A 24710-nucleotide genomic window follows, 5' to 3' on the forward strand; every position below is an offset into this window, starting at 1 on the left:
AGTGTACCTCAGAGCTCTGTCAAACTCAGTGTTAAGCGGAAATGAGAGGGTCCTGAATGTTACATAAAAAGGCACGGACACTCCACATTTGGTTTAACCAAGACCTCGGGCTTAAAATGACGAGAACAGATCTTCGTGTTTTCGCTGACTCTAAACTCTTTTCCTTCGTCTCGACGAATGGCATGGAGCCAACGCTTTTTGGGGATAGTGTCGTCCGGAAATTTAAAGTAAGAAATTTGCTCTCCACTTTCGGTTCTGTACTTCTTTTTGGTACAGTTTGGCACGCAACAGTTTTGCGGCATTTTCAAAAACTGGCGCTCTTCACATTAGGCGGCCATTTTTATTTACTTGGCCCAACTAGCCTCGTTTTCAAGTTAAACGCTCCCAGTCTCTTTTCGTTCTGCATAGGGTGTATAGGGGCAAAACCATCTCGATTTAACTAGTCAGTACCGAAAAAAACATGGAAAATGCCCGCTAAAAGGGTCCAAGTAGCAACTGTGACAACTCAAGAAAAGTCATTTGAAGTTGAGTAGGAATTATTTCACCAAGAAGTTGAAGCACCTGTGTCAACTGTCAGTGCTGCTTCATCTTCACCAGCCTTAGAAGAATCAGATGTCCTTAAGCTACAACGGGAAATGGAGCTGCTGCAAGTACAATGAGCTGACTTGAAAAAAAGCTAAGTGAAGTTGAAAATGAGAGGGATATTTTATTGGCATGCCAGTTTTCAATTGACAAAATTAAAGATGATGAGTCTACGGTTCTATTTTATACAGGATTCCCAAACTATGGAGCACTCACAAGCTTCTATAATTTTATTGAACCAAAGCTGGAAAAGATGCAGTACTGGAAAGGAGAGAAATTGTTGAAAGAGAGCTAACAAGCCAACTGGGAGCAGGCCGTTAAGTTGATTTGTAATAAACCCGTGATGATAAATCAGATACAATGAATATATAATTGATAGAGCGCTGCACTAGTATCGCAGAGGTCAGTGGTTCGAATCCCGTACAGGCCTGATTTTTTTCAAGTCTGATTTTCGCTATTGCATAAATAGCGCTCTCTACTGCGAGGATCGTGCATCATACGTACTTATCGTCATGCTTATTTATTTTGGTGGATGGCAGGAATAGAATGGATGGCAGGAATAGACTGGCTACAGCAGACAATAATGATGACGAGGTAGGAGTGGATGAAGAAGATGAAGACTCGGATAAATCTCTCAAACTTTTCATGAAGAGGCAATGGACAAAAGCAAAAGAAACCTGGTCGAAAAGCCAAGTGGTGTCCACGGGCACTTGATGATCTCACTGTGAGTATCAGCTAATATAAAAAGAAACTTATTTTCACAAATACAAAGAATCAGAGAAATGGAGAGCTGTAAGGAGACATTTTGAAAGAAGTTAAAGCCAGAGCTTCTGTCAGAGGTGAAGACTTCCATTTCTCTGTGAATCAATATTGCGAAGCAAGTTCAAAAAATGTGTTTCTTTGTGTAAGCAGGCAGCCCTGACACAAAAAATTGCATCTGGAATCCAACGATTTAAAAAAGATCAAGGATTAGGAAAGTGGTTCACTACTCTCTTTGAAGTGGTGAAGACAAGGGAATCTTGCCAGCCCAATTTGGCACTAGAGCCCTCAGCTTCAAGTTCACCTAGTGATTTGTCTGTGGAAATCTCGGATGACAGTGTCAAGGAAAAAGAACTATTTGTTCCAATAAAAACAAAAAGAAGGCAGTCGTCTAAAGAGAGACTGGATTCAGCAACAACAGAGGTATTGACCCTTGCAGGAGAGGCTGTTCAAAACGACCCCAACAAAGAACTGATGTCAGTCATGAAAGAAGAAATGGAAAAAACCCGAGAGCATGAGCTCAGATTGTTTCAACTTCTGCTCAACCACAGACCCAATGCCAGCCTTTGTAGCACACCATATTCTGGAAATCTTAGCTATTACCCAGGCTTGCATACTGCTGCACAGGGTCCCTCAAGTCATCCAGGTCCGAGGATGTCTGAATGGTCATTTGGAGCCTCCTACACTAACCCAATGGGACTACACGAAGGGACTATACTGGACTGTGATGTTCGTTACTTTTTTGTACATTTGTTTAATGAAATTATAGCTCTGTCACTGTTGATATCATAAATGTTAAAAAAAAGAAACATGTGAAATCAATAGTTAATTTTTTGCAGAAAGCTTGTGAATTAGGTTAGCTGAAGGAACTGTTACTGCTTTATAAAGTCTATGATGCAATCCATGGAAATTTCCCCTTCCACCTAAAGTTGCATACATTAAAAAAGAACCTTGTTGTTAGTACAAAGAGGAAGTAACAACAGTTTGACTCAGTTTCAAAATAAACAATAGTTTCAATATTGCAAACGCATTTTTGAAAATGGATCAATGTAGAGAATTGTTTCCCTCTTTACAGTATATCATAATCAGTATGGGTTGTTTTTGATCAACATTTTATATTATTACTCATATTTCAATGATCAATGATTAGAGTGTTTTACAACTTCTACGTGTAACAAAGAACATCAAAAGCAGTGCCCTAGACACTGACAGTCAAAACAACTTGCTTTAAACTCAGACATGAAAATGCTATAATGATTTTGAGTGTGGGGCCATTATGCAATGTAATAGACTTCTTTAATAACTGGTGGGGCGGGCCTATTGTTATTCTTTTAAATGCATGTAAATTAGCCTTCCTAGCGTCGTCAGCATGTGTAACAATACAAGAATGTTTACTCAAAATCGGGACTAGGAAGGCTTATTTGCATGTACGCAAAAGGGTGACTATAAAAGAATTCTAGAGAGTACCTTTTTTCAGACGCTGAAACAGTTTCCAGTAGTTGTTGTGCAAAATAGTATCAAACTCACGGTTTCTGTTTCATGGCCCAAAGGAAATCACTTTACTCTGTCCTGTACAATCTGGGTAAGAAGTCTGTGCTTTAAAAATAACCTTAATAGACAGATTTGTTGCATCTGTAAAAATACTCCAGCATAACTACATCAGATCAAACAAAAGCCTTACCACCACTTCCATGGAATCGAGGATACTCACAAGTTCCCCATTATCAAATACACATAAAACTGACTGAATGCAACTGCTCTGCCAGTTCAGCCAAACTAGCAGATTGGAAGGAATTTTGCTCAAAGTTTGTGCAAAGTGGATACTACATGCATGAATAGGGGAAGTGTCCCCTTACACTTATGATGGGTTTTGTGGGGTTTACGAAACTTTCCCTGTTTGCTGCTCCAGCCATAATTTCTCACAGAGTGCATATCTGATTCTGCCTGCCTCACGAGAATCATCCCTTATGCTTACACAGTCTCATCTGCAACAACTTTCTCAATTCATCCCTGTTCCTCTTTCCACCACTTTCATCAAGAGACAAACTAAGCTTCCTCGAGATGGCATCTCCGTGCATAATACAAGTATTGTGAAGCACCATGCATGCTAGAGTGGTTATACGGGCTTGATCTCGGCTGCTTTCCTTTTTCCTGAACAGGACCCTCCACCTCCCCTTAAGTTGGCCATATGCAGCTTCTGTGACCATGCGTGTTCTACTCAAGCGATAGTTGAAGTAATGCTGCTATGGTGTCAATACAGCATTGGTATATGGTTCCAGTAGCCAAGAACGAAGGGGAAATGCAGAGTCTCCAACAATGAGAGGTGGAACAGTAACATCTCTCACAGTTTTACCAGTCATTGGAATAAAACCTTCTTTTATCGAGTTTCGGAGGTTAGTTGACCGGAAAACATACATACATACATGAGCGTTATTTATCCTCGGATTTCAGTGTAGCTTACAAGCTAGTATCTCCGATCCTAATTACTAATTTTAAAAGTTACAGTAAGAACAAGGCTAAAAAGATAAAAAAAATAATTCATAATATAATAATATACTAATCATTAATATAATGTAATATTAATGTAATATTAACAGAGACCGTGTACTAACAGTTTGCGCTTAAATTCACGATAATCTACAGTCTTTCTAAAGTGGTCAGGGAGGGAGTTCCAGTACTTAACAGTTGAATAGCTAAAAGAATTTAGACCATATGTTGTTGTAAACGGCTTAGAAGTGATAAAATATTGGTGCCCCTTAGGGAGTAAGCAGTAGATCTTAGCTTGATCAGTTGTTTCAAATAGCACGGATATTTATCAAGATGGGGACAGTTGAATATACAAATCATCATCTTTTGTATCCTCCTGTTGGCTAAACCACACACACCTGCCTTGTCTAAAAGATCATCATAGTTTGAGTCCTAGATCTTTAAAACAAATTTTAAAATACTTCCATTTAAGGTGTCCAGTTTAACAGAGTCCTCTGAATTACAAAAGTGCCATATCATTGAACAGCAGTGAAAATGGGGTAACATAAACGTTTTATAAAGGCGAAGCATAATTTCGGTAGAAATAAGTTTGCCAAATGTTTTAAAGACACTGAACTAATTATTTATTTTTTTACATACAGAGGATATGTGTTCCTTGAAATTGAGTTCATTATCAAGAATTATTCCAAAAAGTTCCAGGCATCTTGTGGTTGAGAAGGAGAAAGGGTAATCGGTTTTGCCAAGAACCATCCCTTGGTGTTTAGCGGGGTTGGCTTTCATCCCATTGTCTTCGAACCATTTGTTTGCTATTTGTACATCATGATCGATCTGCTGTTCCAAGGCTACTGGGTCTACGTCAGATGTGTGCAGTTGGCAGTCATCAGCATAAGTGTTTAGTTTTACAGACTTAATGTGAAAGATGAGGTCATTGAGGAACATGTTGAAAAACGCGGGTCCCAGGGCGCTGCCTTGAGGCACGCTACGCTACGCTTCACGCTCATCCAATCCGAATAAGTATCACCAATTTTCACTCGCTGCATTTTATCCGTTAAGTAGTCACCGATAAGGGCACAGCTGGATTCATGCAAACCATACGCTTTCAGTTTCGCTAGTAGCAAAGCATGAGGTACGGTGTCGAAAGCTTTTGACAAATCCATTGATATAGCCGCCACGATCTCTTTATTATCTAGACTACGCCTCCAGTCCTCAGTCAGTCTTAGCAAAGATGTCTCACAGCTATGGTGCCTTCTGTACGCAGATACGTATTCAGACAATATGTTTTGGTAAAAACAGCATCATATGGGTTACCCGGGAAGCCACAGCTGCCCCTTACAAACCTGTAATGGAATCTACCAGCCCCATTAGTACTATGGAATAAAAGTTTTAAAGTTATGATACTACTCCTTGCAGGCTTCTAGTCCACCAGAAGGGCATTTAATGCGAATATGACAGCCGTCTAATGCTGCCCAACAGCAAAGGAATTGCCAGAACTCCTCCATATCTGACATTTTTTTCGTGAAATCATCCTGAGTCTTGGGCATATGACTGGACACGCACTCGCACCACAGATGGTCAACAAGGACTTGGCAGACTTCATTTACGATAGAGCAGACAGCAGATACTCCAAGACCTGCCATTTCTGCAATGGTATAACAATAATCTCCGCGCCCTAAGCGATATAAACAAAGCGCTAGCCTCAGTTCTGGGGAAATTGGATCCTCTATCACAGTTTCTCTAGCAAGAAATGGGCCGATGCGATTTAATATGTACTTGAACGTAGTCCGAGAAACCCGAAATGTTTTCTTAAATCTTGCCTCCGAATAGTTATTCCACGCATTCTTCCACCATCCAACGTTTCTAATCAACCGAAGACAGGAGCGAGACACAGGAGTGACGTTTCGTTACGATGAAATCAACAGTAGAAAAAAACAAACATTGAATACTTTCCTCCTCTACGCAGCTAAGTTTTTCAACACCATTTGCAAGTTTTGGCGCCTTCTTCTGCTTTCACATATGACAATAGTGAGAAGAAATTCTTCCGGATAGTTTACCGTGCTTTTTTCCGCTATCTACGCCATGTTGAATCCTCTTGGACTCAGAACAGTAACCGCTGACCATAATGGTTGTAGTTTATTGTTCGGGTTTTTTGGTTCGACTCAACTAAGTTCAACGTCTGAATCAACTGTCGAACTTGATTATTTAGGTCAACCCAAATAGGTATTGGGTTCGGCACATGTAAAGTTCGACGTTTGAACCGGGCCTAAGTGATTAATGAGTAATTATAATTTAATTATAACTTGGCTCTAGAGAGAAGGGCTGGATTACTTGAATTGGATCAGGACTATACAAACGAATTTCCAGAATTAAACAATGAATTGGCCAACGTGTAAAGTAATAATGTCTCTAAAAATCCATACATGTACTGTTTATCCTAAATTCATTTGATTTAAGTTTAGTTTCAGTCTGTTTGTTGTTTTTGAAGGATATTGACACTAAAGATGATCCAGAAATTAAATATGATGATAATGGCGATAACTTGCTAGCAGCAATGTTACCAGTTCCAGTGACAAAACCTACAAGCGATCCCTCCTGTGCTGCTTCGACTGTAGTAGCAAATCCTGTACAGAGCTTACGTCATGCCATTGAAACAGGTCCAACTTTTACTCAAGCTCATGCTTCAACTTCAAGGGTACCAAACCCCAGACAGAATATACTGCATACCCCCTCCCCCCCAAGTGGGCTTACCTGCTGCACGAGCTTGTGCTCCAACCTCTACTGTAACGATAAATCCCACACGGAATGAACCCCTTTACACTGAAACAAGTCTTAGTGCTACACAAGCTCATGCAGTAAACTCAACTGTAACCACAAATCCCAATAATGAACTGACTCTAGATCAAGAGAATGACAGGCCAGTCTGTAGTCCCAACAACCAACTCTTGCCAGTTCCAATAATGTCATAGGTTTTGGAGATCACTGAATTGTTCACACAGCAACCACCCATTGAAAGCACTAGTCAACTTCCTGCAACTCAAGGCGTTTCACGGCATTACACCATTGATGATGACCTATTATGTGAAAAGAAAGTCCCAATCCACCGTGTTGCTATTCAGGAAGAAGTGATGCAGATCTTCACAAATGAAAGTATCTTGAACTACCACCTCCACATCACTGTATGGAAATGCTTTGTTTATGCTGGTGACGTTTGTTTCTTTGTCGAGATAATCTGAATTAAGCACGAATAACAAGGTCATAGTGCGGCGGCTTACGACGGAAAGATTAAAAAAGCTAACTTAAAGTGGAGAGCATACGTGTCTCTGATAACTCTGCGGCTTTGGTGGAATATGAAGCTGTGAAAGGGTTGAATTTGGAAAAATACGACTGTTTCAAGCATCTGTTCAGCTGGGATGAAAAGCAATCTCTTTTCAAATGGAAAGGACGTCTATAAGAGCTTCAGAATTTTAGCAAAGGGATTCTAGAATCAGATGTGTCACCGAACGGTGAGCGTTTCAGATAGATCAAGCTCCTTGAAGTCGAAGCTGGTTACACTGGTTCTTTTTAACAATACTGGAGCCTTACAAATTCAAGGACCCGAGTCAACAGTTATCAAGAATGAGCTGAGAAAACTTCTCAGTTTACCGGTCCGTGAAGAATCTGTCATACTCGTGTCAGAGGAAGACGCGGCCATTATGTCAGAACTCTACAACTGCCACGAGAAGCTTGATGGGGAGCTGGATTATTTAAGGGGTGAAGCCATTAGATTGCAGCAGAGCTCGCACGTCGATTTCCAACTTACAGCACATGTGGGGTCACCGCAACTAGAAAACGAACTTCACCGAGTGCTTTTATGCGAGGAAACAAGACTGGGCGTCCCAATAAGACAATTTTCCACAAAGACTTGGTAATAATTCCAAACCCTAATAAAAACCAAGTACCAAGTCACGTCAACAGAGTGAAGCTCGAAGAGAGGGGCTTGATTATCCACCAGCTTCCTTTTAATGAGACTGGTCTTACCTAGACTTAAAGAGAAATATTGAAAGTCAACTACCAAGAGAGGATATTATGTTTGAATACCTCAAGGTAATTTTTTGGTTTTTCTCCTGCTCGTTGAGATAAAGAACTAATAGTGAAAGTATATTAAGCTAGGAAGTACATTAAGTTGTAAAGCAAACTCCAAGAAGAACTCCTACACTACGTATAATGTACGATCCTCGCAGTAGATAGCGCTATTAATGCAATAGCGAAAATCAGACCTGAAAAAAATCAGGCCTGTACCGGACTCGAACCACTGACCTCTGCGATACTAGTGCAGCGCTCTACCAATTGAGCTAACAAGCCAACTGGGAGCAGGCCGTTAAGTTGATTCGTAATAAACCCGTGAAAGTGATAAATGAGATGCAATGAATACCGCAGTTCAAAATATATGAACTTCATATATTCTTTGCATCTCAACTCCTCCACTGTAGATAAGGCCAGTTTTAAGTGGCTAACTCAGTCGTGCATTCTTTGAAAGGTGTTTATGAGAACTTGCTTCATTCTTGTGATTGTAATTGTATATTTTTATAGGCTTGTTTTGGAACTCTAGTAACGCCAAAACTAGCAAAGGGAGTTAGAATGGATGGTGAGAGAATAATAAAACTCTCAGGTCAAGGGAGTGTGTATATCAGATGTCTGGAGCCCTTTGAAGAGGTAGATAGGGATGAAGATGAGGAAGAGCTTATGACACCATCCTTTACTCAATTCACTGGTGACCTCTGAGAAAACCTCGTTGATGCAAGTTCCTCATTGTTGCAGCATCAAAACAGTGAAGCTGTATCCACAACCCGGGGGAACTACTTATGACTGAAGATCCAATGCCTTACTTGCCAGAAATGGAGAACAATGAGTCAGTTAACAATTATGAAGCTGTAGTTGATGTTAATGAAATATTTCCACCAACTTCACCATCAAATAATGGTGAAGTGCCAACTAAAGTCATAAGAGTTCACAGGTCAAATGTAAGAGCTGATATGCTTGACATCTTTTCAGATCCTTTCATTTTGAAGTCCAGTTTAAATGCCATCATAATAAATCAGCTTGGCCATGAAGAGACTGGCCAGGGAAATGGGGTCCTAAGGGAAGCTTCTGCCCTCTTTTGCAAAGAATTCTACGAGTCCCACACACTGGGGGAGACTGAAAGAGTCCCTTATATTAGGCATAATTTTGACCGCAGTAAGTGGGAAGCAGCGGGGAGGATACTTGTTAAGGGATATACTGAGGGTCATTATTCTCCCTCTCAATTAGGCAAAGCCTTTCTTGCTGGTTGTATTCTTGGGGAGGGGAGCATTACCCCTGAAATGTTGCAAGATTCCTTCAAATATTATGTTTCTCCATCTGAAACTAGTCTTACAGAGGGCTGCTTGGCCAATAGTATTGCATGTGACAGTGATGAGATGCTTGACATTTGTCATCATTTGACTGTAAGAGAAAAGTCACACTCAGTAACTCTGTAGAAATCATGAGAGAGGTTGCTCATAAGGAAATAGTGCAAAACCCAAATATCTAAGTGACTGCTGGCAACCAATTCTTGCCCACCTCAAGATTTATTTTTCAGATGTGAAATCTTTATATCAACTATATTCTTCAATTATTCCAAGTAATGTGAAAGTTATTGGCCTACTTGAAGCCAGTCCGGCTACAACAGCAGCGACAGAAACACTGGCCCACCTCAAGAGATTTATTAGAGGGCTTGACCAAGCTAAGCTTACCTCATTTTTGAGGTTTACAACTGCATCTGATGTTCTTGTTACTGACAGGTTGACAATATCCTTCACCCAGAGGGAAGGTCTACAGAGAAGGCCTATTGCCCACACCTGTAGCTACAATTTAGAGGTGCCCAGCACATATGCTAGCTTTTGTGAGCTCAGAGAAGAATTCATGGCCATCTTAAATTCAGATAGATGGGAGATGATCATAGTGTGAGCAAATAGCATAAATGTGTACCAAAAAGTGGTCTCACCATGTATGGCTTGCTCAACTTCATTTGTTCTCAGACTGTTCAGTTTCAATGTAAATTTACCTTGAGCTTAGTCTTTACAAGATTGGTTTGCTTACTTACAACACACTCATTTTATCTCGTTATCAAGGCTTCTTAGCATGAATTTTGTAAAAAAAAGATATTGATGGAAATTATGTTAGGGTTCTTTTGTTGGGTTTAAAACATTATGTTATATTGTTAGATTTATTAAACATACAATGAGTTCCTTAAGTATTTAAAGTTCTCTCTCAAAAACATAAAGTGCAATGAACAGGATTGTGTTTTGTGCATTTTGTAGCTTGTAGTAGTGATTTCTTATGCAAAATACAAGTTTGCAACTACTGTCAGTTCAGTTGATATATAACCTGTGAAAGCAAAGAATACAGAATTAAACAATCTAATTATGTATTTTCACCACTTCTGTCACTTTCTTGTAAGGGTTTGCAATGATTTTCCAGGAATACTATCTGTTGACCAGAAAGTGGGACAGTTGTTTCTGAAACTACTATCTGATAATTCTCTTCTTCCAAAGGGACAGAGGCAGAGGGATCAAATCCGTAATCATGCATACTACAAGCATTAAACACGATTTCAATTGCAGCATATCCAGAGTGTTCACTTTCAAGCATTCCAGCTGTATATCATTGAATAGGAGAAAGATTTCCTTCTGAAGATAATGGATGATTTTCCCACTGACCCTTGAATTCTTGTTAACACTTATTGATTCTGGGAATGTATGTATAATGCAATGCAAATAAATGCAACTCATTTAGCGGATCCAGTAGCTCATTATCCTCCAACCGAGAAAATGCTTTTGCAAAAAAGCAAAGTACTCCTGAGTAAATAACTCTGTGCGACCTCTCTACACGACAGTTGTGTACAGAGCTACCAGTTGTAATGCTACCTCTGTCAACACCTCTCTGCTCCAGCATGAACTCTGCCACTTGAAATTTTCCATACCATAATCACTTCTCACTCTAGAAGGCAATCCATAACTGTTGACACCTCCAATAAACTGTTGCAACAGTGGAAATAAATTATAATTCGGGAATACCCATCAACGCACACGTGAGTTATTAACCTCCATTGTATGAGTTTATGGTTGCTGTCAATGTGCCACAGAGCATTTGGCGTAAGAACATGATATTTTCTTCTGTAAATTGCAGATCGCCACCGTAAAACTGTCCCAACAGGATCGAAAGTTTGAAGACAATTTCTCGCATGCCATCGTGGAATATTTAGCCCTCTGCTTCTCAGAGCACCAACCAGTCGGGCCTGTTCAATATTTGGAGTTAGTTCTTGAATTTCTTTCACTATGTTTTCCAAATCAAAATCTGATATCTGAGTCCAACTTGACTCTTCTTGGTCAGTCATGCCATACATTAATCTTGTAGTATGGTATCCCTGTGTATTATGTATACGTACCTTACGTGACTAGCACGTTGAGAGAGATCCGCCATATTGATTAAAACTGTTGACATTTATATTTGTCTCGTCCTGCTTCTTAATATTACATGGTGGCAGCGGTGTTAGCCCTACATAATGCCTGATACAGAAGATTCTAATCCTGGACTAATTCAACTTCAAGCTCAAACGGCGAATAATCTCCCTCCTCCGGAAAAATTCAGCGGAGTAAATTCACCACAACAAGCTGAACTTTGGTCGAAATGGTTTCGTCGTTTCGAAAGATATCGGATTGCATCTGGCCTCAAACATAAACCAGACATCGAGCAAGTCGGAACTCTACTCTACGCGATGGGTGAATGCGCCGATGATATTCTTAAAACCCTAAATATCAACGAAGAACAAGCTTCGTACGAAGAGGTGAAAACAGCCCTTAACGAGTACTATGAAATCCGTCGCAACGTGCTGATTGAGCGCGCCAAATTCAATAAAACAGTCCAAAAACCGGGAGAACCCGTGGATTCGTTTATACAAGACCTATACAGACTCGCGGATGACTGTGAGTATGGTTTACTCAAAAATGAACTTATTCGTGATAGAATAATTGTCGGAGTGTTAGATGATGCACTCTCTGATCGACTTCAATCCAAATTGAATCTAACATTAGAAGAAGCAGTTCAAATTAGTAGACAGGCAGAAGCCAGACAACAAAGTAGAGAGGTTGTACGGGGAAGTACACTAACTAGCACAAACTCCGTAAAAATGGTCAAGCGTGCAGGCCAGAATAATAAGCAAAAACACCCCGGGAAAAAACAACCCCCTCAGAGTATCAACAAGTGCTCCTGGTGTGGTAACCACCCACACCAAGACCGGAAGCAATGCCCGGCTAGGAATGCCACCTGCTTAAAATGCAAGAAGAGGGGCCATTTTCAAGCAGTTTGTCGAAGCCAAAACAGCGAGCAGTCACAACAAAAGAAAAAAGTACATGAAATTGAAGAGGAATATCATGACATTCCCTTTCTAGGAGAAATCCAAGGGGGGGAAAAAAGCTGGATCGTTCAAGTGGGGATAAATGAAAACGTCACTCGCTGCAAGCTAGATACTGGAGCATCTGTATCCGTCGTCAGTGACTCATTACCCTGGTTAAAGAATCAGCCTTTGGAGAATGTCCAGCAAACACTCATGGGGCCGGGGGGGGGACCCGCCTACCTGTTACTGGATCATTCCTAGCCACGATTAAGTACAGACAATGCAAGATCCAAGAACGAGTTTACGTCATTAAAAACCAGTCATCGTCGCTCCTCAGCAGACGAGCCTGTGTCGATCTCGGTCTTGTCCAACGCCTCGACGCAGACGTTGAAGAACTGAGTATGCAAGTACCTAACTTTAGAACGGAATTCCCAAAGTTGTTCACCGGACTCGGGAAGATGACAACGGAATATCGTATTGCCCTTAAACCTGACGCCCAGCCAGTGTGCCTGTACACACCAAGAAGAGTTCCCCACCCATTACTCCTTAAAGTAAAGGAGGAATTAGAGAGGATGATTCAAGAAGGAGTCATCTCCCCAGTTACAGAGCCAACCAAATGGTGCTCCGGGATAGTCCCAGTCCTCAAGCCAAACAGAAAAGTTCGCATCTGCGTAGACTTGGTCCAACTCAACAAAAGCGTTAAGAGAGAGGTCCATCCAATGCATTCCGTAGATGAAAGCCTAGCAAAGCTGAGTAAAATTAGAGTCTTTAGCAAACTCGACGCTAACAGCGGGTTTTGGCAACTCCCTCTCGACAAGGAGTCCCGCCTACTTACAATCTTCATCACGCCATACGGTCGTTACTGTTTTAATCGTCTTCCCTTTGAGATCACCTCAGCCCCGGAAGTCTTCCAGCGCACCATGACTAGTATCCTGGGGGACCTCAAGGGAGTCGTATGCCATATTGATGACACCCTTGTACACGCGGCAACACAAGCGGAGCATGATGAACGACTGAGAACTGTCCTTAAGCGGCTACAGGTAGCCGGAGTGACGCTCAACGAGAAATGTGAGTTTTCTAAACGTTCTGTTAAATTCCTGGGACATATTATCGACGAACAAGGCATCCGTCCAGACCCGGCCAAAACTGAAAATATACGCAATTTCCCAGTCCCACAGAAAGTCAACGACCTCCAACGCTTCATGGGAATGGTCAATCAAATAGCAAAAGTTTATACCAAACCTGGCCAATCTCAACGAACCACTACGACAACTCCTAAAAAAAGAGAACATGTGGAAATGGGATAAAGCCCAACAGCAGTCATTTGAAGGACTCAAGAATGAACTGACATCTGCAACAAACCTTGCCCACTACGACCCAAGTCGTCCTACAGTCATCTCAAGCGATGCCTCTAACTTTGGACTTGGAGCTGTTCTTCTACAGCTCCAAGAGGACGGTACCAGGAAGGCGGTGTACTATGCATCTAGATCCCTCTCAGAAACTGAGAAAAGGTACGCAGTCATTGAGAAAGAAGCCCTGGCTGTGACATGGGCTTGTGACAAGTTTTCCGACTACGTACTCGGAATGAAGTTTACAGTGGAAACGGACCACAAGCCGTTAGTACCCCTTTTCACTTCAACTGATCTCTCCAAAATGCCACCACGCATCTTAAGATTCAGAATGCGTCTCATGAAGTACGAACTCGACGTTGTATATGTACCCGGCAAGGAACAAATTACCGCAGACACGTTGTCACGCGCTCCTATCGAGAAGAATGTAAATGAGAACATAGATCTTGTGGAGGAAGTGGAAAGCTTCACACAACAGATCGTAGCAGGGCTTCCAGCAACGCCTAAGCGGCTGCAAGATATCAGTGAAGTCCAAGACCAGGATGAAGTATGCAGGATGATCAAGAAGTACTGCCTAGAAGGATGGCCGGCTTACATGCCAAGTTCTACTATACTCCGTCCATACTGGGAGAATAAGAAACATTTAACTGTGATAGACAAGATTCTACTATATGATGACCGAATTGTGATCCCAGCAGGAATGAGGCTGGAAATACTTGACCTCTCACATCAAGGACACCTTGGGATAACAAAGACGCAAGCACGAGGCAAGATGTCTGTGTGGTGGCCGGCGATTACTACAGCGATAACAGACATGGTGACGAAATGTTTTACGTGCGCTAAGAACAGACCAGTGCCCAAGGTGCCCCTGATGTCATCGTCATTCCCATCCAGGCCATGGGAAAGACTAGCCGCTGATCTCTTCGATCTAAAGGGAAAGAAACATCTTATTGTAGTCGACTACTACTCAAGGTGGACTGAAGTTAAAGCACTTCCCAGTGAATTGTCCGAGTCAGTAATCAAAGCCCTGAAAGAAATATTTTCAACTCACGGAATTCCAGACTTACTGGTGTCCGATAACGGCCTGCAGTTTGTTTGTAAATCCTTCCAACTGTTTGCAAGTATTTACGGGTTCACTCATATTACTAGCTCGCCAACGTACGCAAGAGGAAATGGTGAAGTAGAGAGAGCGGTACGTACTGTCAAGGATATCCTGAAAAAGAACGATGATCCCTATCTCGGTTTTCTAGCATACCGAACAGCACCTCTTCACAATGGCCTGGCGCCATGCAAACTTCTGATGAACCGCCAACTCCGCACCCAGTTACCAACCTTCCCTGACAATCTACAACCAAACCTACGACTGAAAGACCTGGCAAAACTAGATGCAAAAGAGGAACTTTACCGCAGCAACCAGAAAAGCAACCATGACCACAGATACAAGGCGAAAGACCTACCAGAACTTCAGAGCGGAGAGAAAGTTTGGATTCGCGATCAAGAGCGGATGGGAAGAGTCCTAGCGGCATCTTCATCACCACGATCCTACATAGTTGAAACAGACAAGGGAACACAGCTTCGAAGGAACAGGGCAGCCCTAGTTTCAGCAGATACCTGTACAAAGACACCCGACACCCAACCAGAAGCTAACGTTGAGACAGAAATGCTGAGGAAAAAATCGAAAGTGCCCACCAGCAAAGACCTGACCACAGCTGCGATCAGGCCTGCTGAGAGCTGCTACAAAGCTGAACCAGACACCCCGAAAGTGCACATGACGCGCTCAGGGAGAGTAGTAAAACCGCTGCAGAGACTTATTCAGGACACTTGAACATTGAACATTTGAACATTGCTTTTGTTTACAGTAGACCCTTATACTGTTTGATATGCCGTTTATAATTGTCTGTTTGATTACTGTAAAAGCTTTAAGGGGAGGTGTAGTATGGTATCCCTGTGTATTATGTATACGTATCTCACGTGACTAGCACGTTGAGAGAGATCTGCCTTATTGATTAAAACTGTTGACATTTATATTTGTCTCGTCCTGCTTCTTAATATTACAATCTCCTCCTCCAGAGGGTACTCTCGCTCACACCAAGTAAATCAGATATCTTTTTCCAAGAAAAATGCGATTCTCTTAAAAAGCGTATCTGTTCTTCCTCAATGACATAAGGTGGGCACCCAGGACTGTTCCTTCTTGAATCAGGTGAGCTACTATATGCCCTTTCACTGTGAAAATCTAACATCCCATTCCTGTATTGCTGCAGCTGATCAATCAAGTTCCTAACCTTAATAAGAGACAAGTTTAGGATTGATGTCACACCAATGAAATCTTCGTTACTCCCAATGTCTGATGCGAGTAACTGGATGGTCTCTGCAGCAGTTCTCAATCGATCAGCTGCCTGGTCAATATCCTCAAAAGACAAGTTATTGCACCTTTCTGCTTCTTCAAATGAGGATATTGTAGACACCAGTAGCTTTAAATTGTCAAAAAATTAGAAATAATCCATGCTCGTTGCGTTCTCTAGAGGTGTTTTGGGCCATTCTTTCCTCAAAAGCCAAAGGGTGGAGTATTGGCAGCCATCTTTGTTAGTGATTGGGCGCAATGCATTATGTAACGATTCAAAAGATTAGCACTTGACCATATAAAAGGTCGAGTTGACCATAAAAATAGTAAAAAGTTCACCATATAAATAGACGAGTTGACCATAGAAAAAGTCAAAAGTTAAGCATGTAAAAAGTCAAGTTGACCATATAAAAAGTCGATTTGACCATAGAAAAAGTCAAAAGTTGAGCATGTAAAAAGTCAAGTTAACCATATAAAAAATCGAGTTGACCACATAAAAAGGTGCTTTACCGAACCGAACCGGGAAGGTGTTTTACCGAACCGACAATAAGAATGCGGAACTTGTTTTATCAGTTGGAGGCCGCAACAAGGAGTTACATCAAGAGGCAGTGGCAGTTTACAAACTGTGTAGAGAATTAAATATGCGTTTATCAATGGAGTGGGTGAATAGGGACTATAACGTGGAAGTAGACCAGTTGTCAAGGTTTAATGACCCTTATGATTACATGCTAGATCCTGCCTTCCTCAGATATATCGATCAGTTGTGGGGCCCTCACAAAGTGGATCGTTTTGCAAGCTTGCAGACTAGACCACTGGAAAGGTTCTGTAGTAGATACCACAACCCAGGATGTAAAGCAGTCGACACATCTACAATCTCTTGGTTGAAAGAGAACTGGATTTTTCATCCTCCGTACCTTATTCCACGTGTTCTGAAGCACATGTCAGCTGGAGGTGAAATTGGTACCTTACTTCTCCCTAGGTGGCCCTCAGCTGTGTGGTGGCCGCTCCTTGTAAACAGAGATGGATCTTAGAAAGCCTTCATTACGGGCTCAATGACATTCCAACCTTACCAAGGGGTTTTCCTAGCAGGATCTGCAGCGAGCAATGTATTCACATTAGACATTCCATCATTTCCGATTCTAGCCCTTCGCGTTTGCTTTCCTTGGTGGCCCAAGTGGGGATAATCTATGGTTCAGACCACTTGGCGGTGATTCCATGGGTCGCTGTTGGTGTTCTGAGCTAGGTTAGTATCAGGTACCATTGCGTGTGGCTGTCTAGGATTATGCTACTTACGTGTCGTCAATTTGTACCGAGATGGTTTTCATCGTTGCCACAGTGGACCACTGTTCCTATGATGAGCTTTTGTCTGTGCTGTTTTAGTATTATTTGGTTTAGTATTGCTGTCTTGGTACTTTACTACCCGGCCATGTTGGCCAATGGGGTTACTCACGCGATGTGATCACCATTGCCGTGTTGGCCATATGGTGCTGGCAGTTGCATGTTCCATGCTGTCATAACATTTCACCACCCCCACCTGTGTTGGCCAAAGGGGTTATTCAAGCTGTGGCCACTAGTATGGAACGCCAACACTGTCATATGTCTTTCTCTTTTATTTTGTGCAGACTTCACGTCATTATGTGCAGTCCTTTCGCAATTGTATTGGGTCATTTTCACGTTATATGTGGTTCAGAAGTAAATATATTACGTACAAAGTTTGTTGTGTGCAGTCCACTCTACGTTATATCGTGCGCTTTCTTTAATATATGCAGTAAATGTGCCCTTATGCGTATTTAGAACTTAGCTAAGTGCGGTGCTGTCTTCATTATGAGGTGTCGTACTTTCTTCTGTGCGTTGCTTGTAACCTTTTACGCAGTACTGGTCTTGGTATGATTGCCTGTTTGATCAATAAGAGCAGTCATACTGCATTGATGTGCAAACTTTACGATGATATACCCACAATGCATCACACCATGCTGTGATCCCAATCACACTCGTCTTCGGTCGCCATTTTTGCGCGTAAAGTAAGTCAATAATGGAGTCCATCCTTGAACAACTGGGGCTTTGAACGCTTTTTGAGCGATTTTCCTACGAAAAAAAAGATCCGGAGGTAGTCCTCTCGATGTCAGAGAGTTCTTTAATTCATTTGGGAGTAGAATCACTGGCTGACCGTATCTGAATAAAGGAACGTTGCAAGCAATATGTAGAGAGAAAGAAAGGACGTTCAACGTCTGCGAGCTCTTCTGGCCCCGCGCAACAAATCTTTGAGGAAAGAAGAATATTGTTTCAGGCCTACAACAGCCACAGGGGACAAGGTAATGGAACTGGAAAGGAAAAACTCATAACGACGTACGTGGACTGGCCAGTTCGTTTACTTAGGGGATTGACAAGCCTGTAGGGTGTCTTCTTCAACTGAAAAACAAATTTTACAGCAGGCTGGATTACGACTGAAAAAGATCCAACTTTATGTAGATGATAGTGAGGAGGATGTCCTAGAGAAACTAACGAGCGACACCTAGGCGAAGATGGGCTGCCAATCGGTTTCCCACAGCTAAAAGAAGGCAAGGGATTCGAACTTATGACTTGCGTCACGAACTCTCGAGATTTAGCTGTTAAGTCTTCCTGGTCTGTGAAGAGGCTGAAAGCACTATTTTACATCCAAAGCAAAGATTTACCTGCGGCCCATTCAGAAGAATCTACGCACAAAAGGAAGGGAAGAATAAACTTTAACCTGCAAGTTAAAGAAAAATGCAGGTGGTGTTCACAAGATTCCATTAAATGAGCTTCGAGCACACTTGCTTAGCTGTACTTGCAACGTGTTTGACGACAATCCTGAAGATGAGGTCCTATTGTTGTCCGATCAGTCAAGCGATGCGTCAGAAAATTTCATGCCTAATAGATCCGCAAGTGCCACTGTTACAAGAAATTGTGTCGAGGCCCTCCCGTCCACTGGTCCAAATGTCACTATCTCTTCACCTGTCATTTCTGTTAACTCTACAGGAGGGTCTGGATGGGGTTTAGTGTCAAGTGTTATTTGGCCGTTTTTTTTAATGTTTAGTGTTAAAATGGGTAAAATTTTAATGTTAAGCGTTTAAAAAAAGTTTAGTGTTAAGTGTTAAAAGGTATTAGAACAGCGATTTCACTCAATAAAGGTCAATAAAAGTTTTACAGAGAAAGCAATAATATTAGAAAAAAGGACTAAGATTTGTTCAAACTTAGCTCTTATGATAAAGGCGTGCAAACTAGAAACAAAAGGAGAAGAGTCTGCGCAGAATTAACCGAACTGGTCAGCATGCATACTTTGTACTCATGCGCATAAGTTCTGTAGACATTCTGTGGTCAGCGGTTTTTCAGCAGACTTCTGCATGCAAAATGGCCGCCTCGTCCGCATCGGCGGGAATTGCGGAAGTATTGATCAGCTTTTATAGATGTGGCGAGGAAGATGCTTTTGAGAGACATCGCAGTAGAATTCCAATCGGTATAGACCAAAGAAATCTAACGGACGCCAGGAAGCATATGATCAACTTTCTTGGTATTTCGCAAATGGCTACGTCGCTGGGTATGGGAAATTTCGAGCTGAAACTGTACCGGCTGGCCAGGAGTGCTCACGGGAAAACGAAGAATTTACGTATCCTTACGCAACAACAGTGGGAGATGGAAGTGCCACTCCTTGTTTCTGACGAAACCCAAAGTGAACTCAATAGTAAGTAGACAACTGATCTGTCGAATTCATAAAGTGCAGGAAAAAGTTTTGAACTAATGATAAATATAACCACAACATCTGTATTAGAAAATTGGGGGTTACAAATTATCCTTATTCGATCTTAGAAAAGGATAATACTTTGAAGGTTATAAGTATGAAATACTAAAGTAAAATTTCCTCTTTTTCATCTTTTTTAAGTACATGTGGTACAGAAAATAATTAATTGGTCAGACAAGAAAATGGTGCTTGTACCGGGTGTGAAGCAAACTCCTAAAGAACCTCTTGGTACTTCAACAAGTTCTTCAGAAGATAAAGATCCAGAAATTGCTATCATAGACAATGAGCCTGGAGCATCAGATTCTGCGAGAAATAGAAGTAGGAAAAGAAGACAAGAATGTCTGGAAGATAAAGAACTAGTTCAAAATATTTTGCGAGACAATAAAGTTGTGAGAAATGTGCGTCAGAGTCATGAATTAGATGAGCTTCAAGCAGGTAAATTTTAATGAAATAGGTGGTTTTTGAATTTCTACTTTTACTTGTACTTTTACCTTTACTTATGTGTTTACTTTTATCTCGCTTAGACTTAGGGAAGCTTGCTGGAAGCTCAGCTCTTAATGAGGTGAAATTTACTTGTGGAGTCTGCAAGAAACCGTATTTTATCAGTACTAAGTCCAGCAGAACCACCCAAGGGAAGGTCAATTACTTCAAAATCAGTAAGTTTAAACAAATATTTTTAATTTACCAATATCATTACTGCAGATCACATGTTTCAGTACTCAGAATAAGAAAAAATAATAATTCCGAGTGTATTTAGGTGATAGTAACCCTGGTCTTTTGTATTCAGCTGATCTTCTAAAAGACTAATGAATGTTTATAATTAAGTTGAACTTCCCTTATCACTTTTTCAATAATCCCCATGGTGGAGAAATGTAAACCTAGGAATACACTGTTCACCTTTGCTAAAAATTTGTCCTTTGTAGCACATTTCAATAAGTGCCAAAGAAATTACGAGAAAGCACAGCGTTTAGTGAAAAACAACCACACCCTGGACAGCCTTTGGAAAAAAGGAAATTGTGAACGACTTTCTTCAGCATCAAGCAGCAATTCCATGTCACAAGATGAGCAGGAGGACTTTACTGGTGCTGATGCCATAGAAACAGGCTCTGACAAGTAAAAACCTTACTGAAGAATATATTGTTGTATAAAAGAACTTTTTTTTGGATGAAAATCTAGATTATTATAGAACTCATGCATAGACATGTCATTACCATGTACCAATAGATAATATTTGTTGTACACACAAAGATTGTTTAGCTTTTTCCTTAGATCTCAAAACCAATGTCTTTGACCAGCATTTGTAGTACTGCTGATAGAGTCTTAATGCATAGTTTTTGTTGATATTTTGAGCTTAATGAAATAAAGCAGTTTATGTTTTTCAAATCGATGTTTGCACGTGTGTTTCATGTGTAAGAACAAAATCATATTTTGCCAAAATATAATTGCATGGCAGTTAGCAAATAGTGGAACTACTAAAAACAACTGGCATTTGTATCATGATACCAAAAATCCATTACAAAGCTTAATATCTGGAGCATTCTCCATTGCTTGTAGTGTCCCAATGTTATATATGTTCTTCTTTGTTCCCCTTTTGAAATTCCTGATACTGGCTGATACTGTGAACACAATGAACAATGACCAGAAATGAATCTATATGTTGCGAAAACTATAATACATGTATGTGATAATTTCCTTATACAGTGATAGTGTTTACCTAAACGAAGATTTGGAAGAATCCGCAGACTTGTCTCAAAGCCATGATGAGACTGTCAGTTCATGTATTGAATCATGGGATGAAGAAACACATTGTGCTTTTGATGAAGCTGGCTATGTTGACCAGAAAGATTCAACACAGGATCTGGAGGGTCATGTGATAAGCGATGCAAACGTGGATGATGACTTGACATGTTTTAACTTGTGAGTGTTTATGTAACTAGAAAGATGGATGACAGATGGTCCATTTGTGTTTGATCTTGTAGTTTCTATTGGCTCCAACTCTAAGCTTGCGAGTTTTGTTGAGGTTGCTTACGTAATGGGGAAATGTTGTTGCACTATAATTTATGAGAATTGACAAATTGTTAGCATTGGTCTGTGTGTGGTCTTTGCGCATTTAGACGTTTGTGTACGTTTATTCTTCTAGGTGTGTGGAGAATGCCCATCCAGTTGCTATTAAACTCAACCAACTTCTTGAGAAAGGAAAGATCCCGGAAGACTGTCTCTACTACAAATTTATTGACAACACTACATCTTTCGCTCTAGTTGATCCTAAGTCTGCTTCAGATTTCACATGGGACCGAGATGTGTGCGAGTTTTTTGACACTATCAAGTATCTCGGAGGTAGTCGGACACGAAATTTTGTGAGAGGGCCTGGTTTCTTTGGAACTGGGAGAGGGGGACTGAAAGAATTCAACACATTTTCTGATTTCAATCTTTGCGGTCCGTCAACAAATTCGTCAAAACGCTTTCAAGCTGGTTATACTACAGCCAGTGGGGTGATAAAACCGCATCTATTGTCCTTGTATTCCTTTGCCTTCAATCGACAAGCTGATTTGCCAGCGCTTGTTTCTACAGACAAGTTGAACGTTATACCATTGTCACAAGCTATTGATGGAACTGCATAAAAACCTGGCCTAGAATATGATTCACTTCAGAAAATGGTGGTTGGGCTAACAACTCAAATAGACCAAAATAATTTCAGCAGCAACTCCATTTCTGATCCTGACGAAATAAAAAAAAAGCTCTTAACAAGCGCCGAAGTGGTCGTAGGTACATCACTGGACAACGGCTCATCAATTCCAGTTGGTGTGTACTATCGCCCCAAATCAGTAACTGGTGAAGAAATCCTCAAATCTATACAAGACACAGCTAAGACCTTGCAAACTTGCCAAATGTGTTTGAAGCTCCAGGCGTCTGTAAGTCAAATTGTATCAAATGACATGCCCTCTTGCTTTAGCAGCTGTGATGAGTGTCTTAAGCTCAAATCTGTTTGCTCAGCCTGTAAACAAAATGGCCAGGTCTCACACATTCCTTCCTTAAGGGCTTGTAACCGGTGTTTAGAAAAAGGACTAAAGTGTAACAGGTTTCTTGCTGCAACGGTAATTACCGATTGTGAAGAGTGTAACAAGAAGGCGTTGTCAAATCTACACTCTATGGCCGAAGATGGTACATTACCTATTGAACTTTCGCTTCTTGTCGCCCTGCCAGATGTGGTTCATCTTGGCAAGAGTATGAAATGCAGCTGGGCCAACTGGTTCATTGATCTTGAGGGCGCGAAGAGTAGTCTAGTTCTAATTCGAACACTCCGCGATTCTGCTGGCCCTAATGTACATAAGAAGTTACGAAAAATGCTGACCCTGGACTGCGTAAGGAATAAAGATCGGATGGCTGTAGAACCTATCGTGCACCTTACTAGAACCTAGGTACTAGAGATACTGAGAGGAATAAGTTTGGTCGTCCACACAATAGTTCCAGAAAAGTATCGCTTTTGGAAATCCAATCAGAGTGGGATATGCAAAAGACCCATTGCGATTGAAAGTGGGGCTCAAGGAAAAGTGCTTGTGTTAGACTATGACTTCGAATCTCAAGAGGCTCGTCTCGTGGAATTACGTTTGCATCAACCAGTTGATGTTCACGTTCGGAAAGAGACATTCAAGGATGCAAGGGACCTTTGTTTACCAGTGGTATAGTTTTCGTTTCTGAAAGAGGATCTGGGGCAATCCGTGTTATTGACTTGGAAGGCAAAGTACATTTAAAGCCGGAGGGCCTGAAATCGCGAGCAGAACTACTTTCACAGCTGAGTCGTTTTAGTTTATCACAGGATGGCACAGTGCCAATTCTTCGGAAGCGACTCGCGACACATTTAAAAGCTTTAGCTGCACAAGTTAAGAACCCAGAAATCATCCAGCTTAACACGCCTTTAGTAAAACCAACGTCAATTTGTGTGGCGAGTACAGACATCCTTTTGTGTGCGGATGACGAGCACCAAAGGATTATTCAGTTGGAAGTAAGCTGCAATGGATTTGCTGTCGTTGGTACTAGCATGCGAGAAATACATTATCCCGATGGCGTTTCCAGTATTGAATCTCTTTGTGTGTGGAGAGGGTCCGCATACTTGGCTGCATCTGGTAATGCAGGTGGGTTATACGATTGTGACCTGGCAAATTCAAACGTCAAACAGCTCCTGCAGAATTCGTCCGATTCATGCAGTGAAATCAAGAGGCTGTGTCATTATGGCGACGTAATTGTGTTCACTGACATCGTAGATAGGAAAGTCAAGACCTTCGATCCGAAAACCTCAACTGTTAAAACATTGATGGGCAATGGAAAAGAAGGAACTAATGATGGAACTGGTGAAACCTGTACCTTTGCGCAAGTCCACGGAATATGCAGTTTCCAGAATACTATATTGGTGTCGGATGTAGCTGCTGGAACGGTAAAAATAGTTTCACCGCTTACTGGGACAGTGTCCTTTCTTCAAGCCCTTGGGAAGCTGTACGACAGTTTTGGAATTGGTGCTCATACCGTAGACGCAGTATCACTATCCCTTCAAGATGCTGTGAACAATGTTTCATCAGTGAACGAATATATTAAAAGCACAGTTGCTACAGTTAAACAGCACTACAACATGAAAGAAGCAGCAGCAACAAATGGTCCCCAAGGAACTGTGTCAAAGAAAACTCAAGTCTCGTTAGAACTCCTTGAACAAGGTATGGCACGACTGCAAAATAACTTGAACATAAATGAGGATTATGTTGGTGACGTTGACCTCCGTACATTACTGACCACTATAGTTGAAAACCTTCATGCAGTCTCCCACTTCAAAAACGAGACTTTTACAGCTTTACAGTATGCTCGAGACTTTGGAACAATTGCAAAAGAATCATTAAAAAGAACAACAAAATGGAGTGCCAAATACTTTACACATGACAAACCGTTTTATCCAGTTCCAACATCTAGTATGGAGTTGGCAGATGTTGAAGTGATTAAGTCTCCAACAGCTGCAAGGATAGATCCTCTAATTGAAGTAGCGATGAAGGAGTTGGTGGA

The 24710-nt window shown here is 41.3% G+C and overlaps 2 protein-coding genes, 1 long non-coding RNA gene and 2 pseudogenes across 3 annotated transcripts in view; 3 read left to right on the forward strand and 2 right to left on the reverse strand.

Moving 5' to 3' along the window:
* LOC148735043 (uncharacterized) overlaps positions 1 to 24710 on the reverse strand; it is a 94792-nt gene that overhangs the window by 3151 nt on the left and 66931 nt on the right. The gene's annotated exons all lie outside the window — the stretch shown is intronic.
* LOC148735044 (uncharacterized) lies at positions 2204 to 6916 on the reverse strand (annotated as a pseudogene).
* Positions 5905 to 10583, forward strand: LOC148735045 (uncharacterized; annotated as a pseudogene).
* On the forward strand, positions 18951 to 21055 carry LOC148735046 (uncharacterized). The gene is made up of 4 exons (XM_088754947.1): positions 18951 to 19607; positions 19806 to 20099; positions 20189 to 20320; positions 20588 to 21055. Exons 1-4 carry the CDS (start codon positions 19214 to 19216, stop codon positions 20779 to 20781), a joined length of 1014 nt encoding a protein of 337 aa, XP_088611073.1. The 5' UTR covers positions 18951 to 19213; the 3' UTR covers positions 20782 to 21055.
* The window catches only part of LOC148735047 (uncharacterized), a 1681-nt gene continuing 349 nt past the window's right edge, over positions 23379 to 24710 (forward strand). Inside the window, exon 1 of the mRNA XM_088755475.1 lies at positions 23379 to 24710. This exon is cut by the window's right edge and continues 349 nt beyond it. Within this exon, the coding sequence (XP_088611601.1) occupies positions 23704 to 24710 (1007 nt within the window). The 5' untranslated portion in view covers positions 23379 to 23703.

The sequence above is a fragment of the Stylophora pistillata genome, chromosome 3 (genome assembly GCF_964205215.1).
Source record: "Stylophora pistillata chromosome 3, jaStyPist1.2, whole genome shotgun sequence".
NCBI classification, from domain to species: Eukaryota; Metazoa; Cnidaria; class Anthozoa; order Scleractinia; family Pocilloporidae; genus Stylophora; species Stylophora pistillata.

What these genes read in the sequence shown, in the direction of transcription:
- LOC148735046 (XM_088754947.1), top strand. Translation starts at nt 19,214, where the DNA reads ATGCGCATAAGTTCTGTAGACATTCTGTGGTCAGCGGTTTTTCAGCAG. An exon ending in AACCCAAAGTGAACTCAATA is followed by an intron (nt 19,608 to 19,805) that starts GTAAGTAGACAA and finishes ATCTTTTTTAAG; the next exon opens with TACATGTGGTACAGAAAATA. An exon ending in ATTAGATGAGCTTCAAGCAG is followed by an intron (nt 20,100 to 20,188) that starts GTAAATTTTAAT and finishes TATCTCGCTTAG; the next exon opens with ACTTAGGGAAGCTTGCTGGA.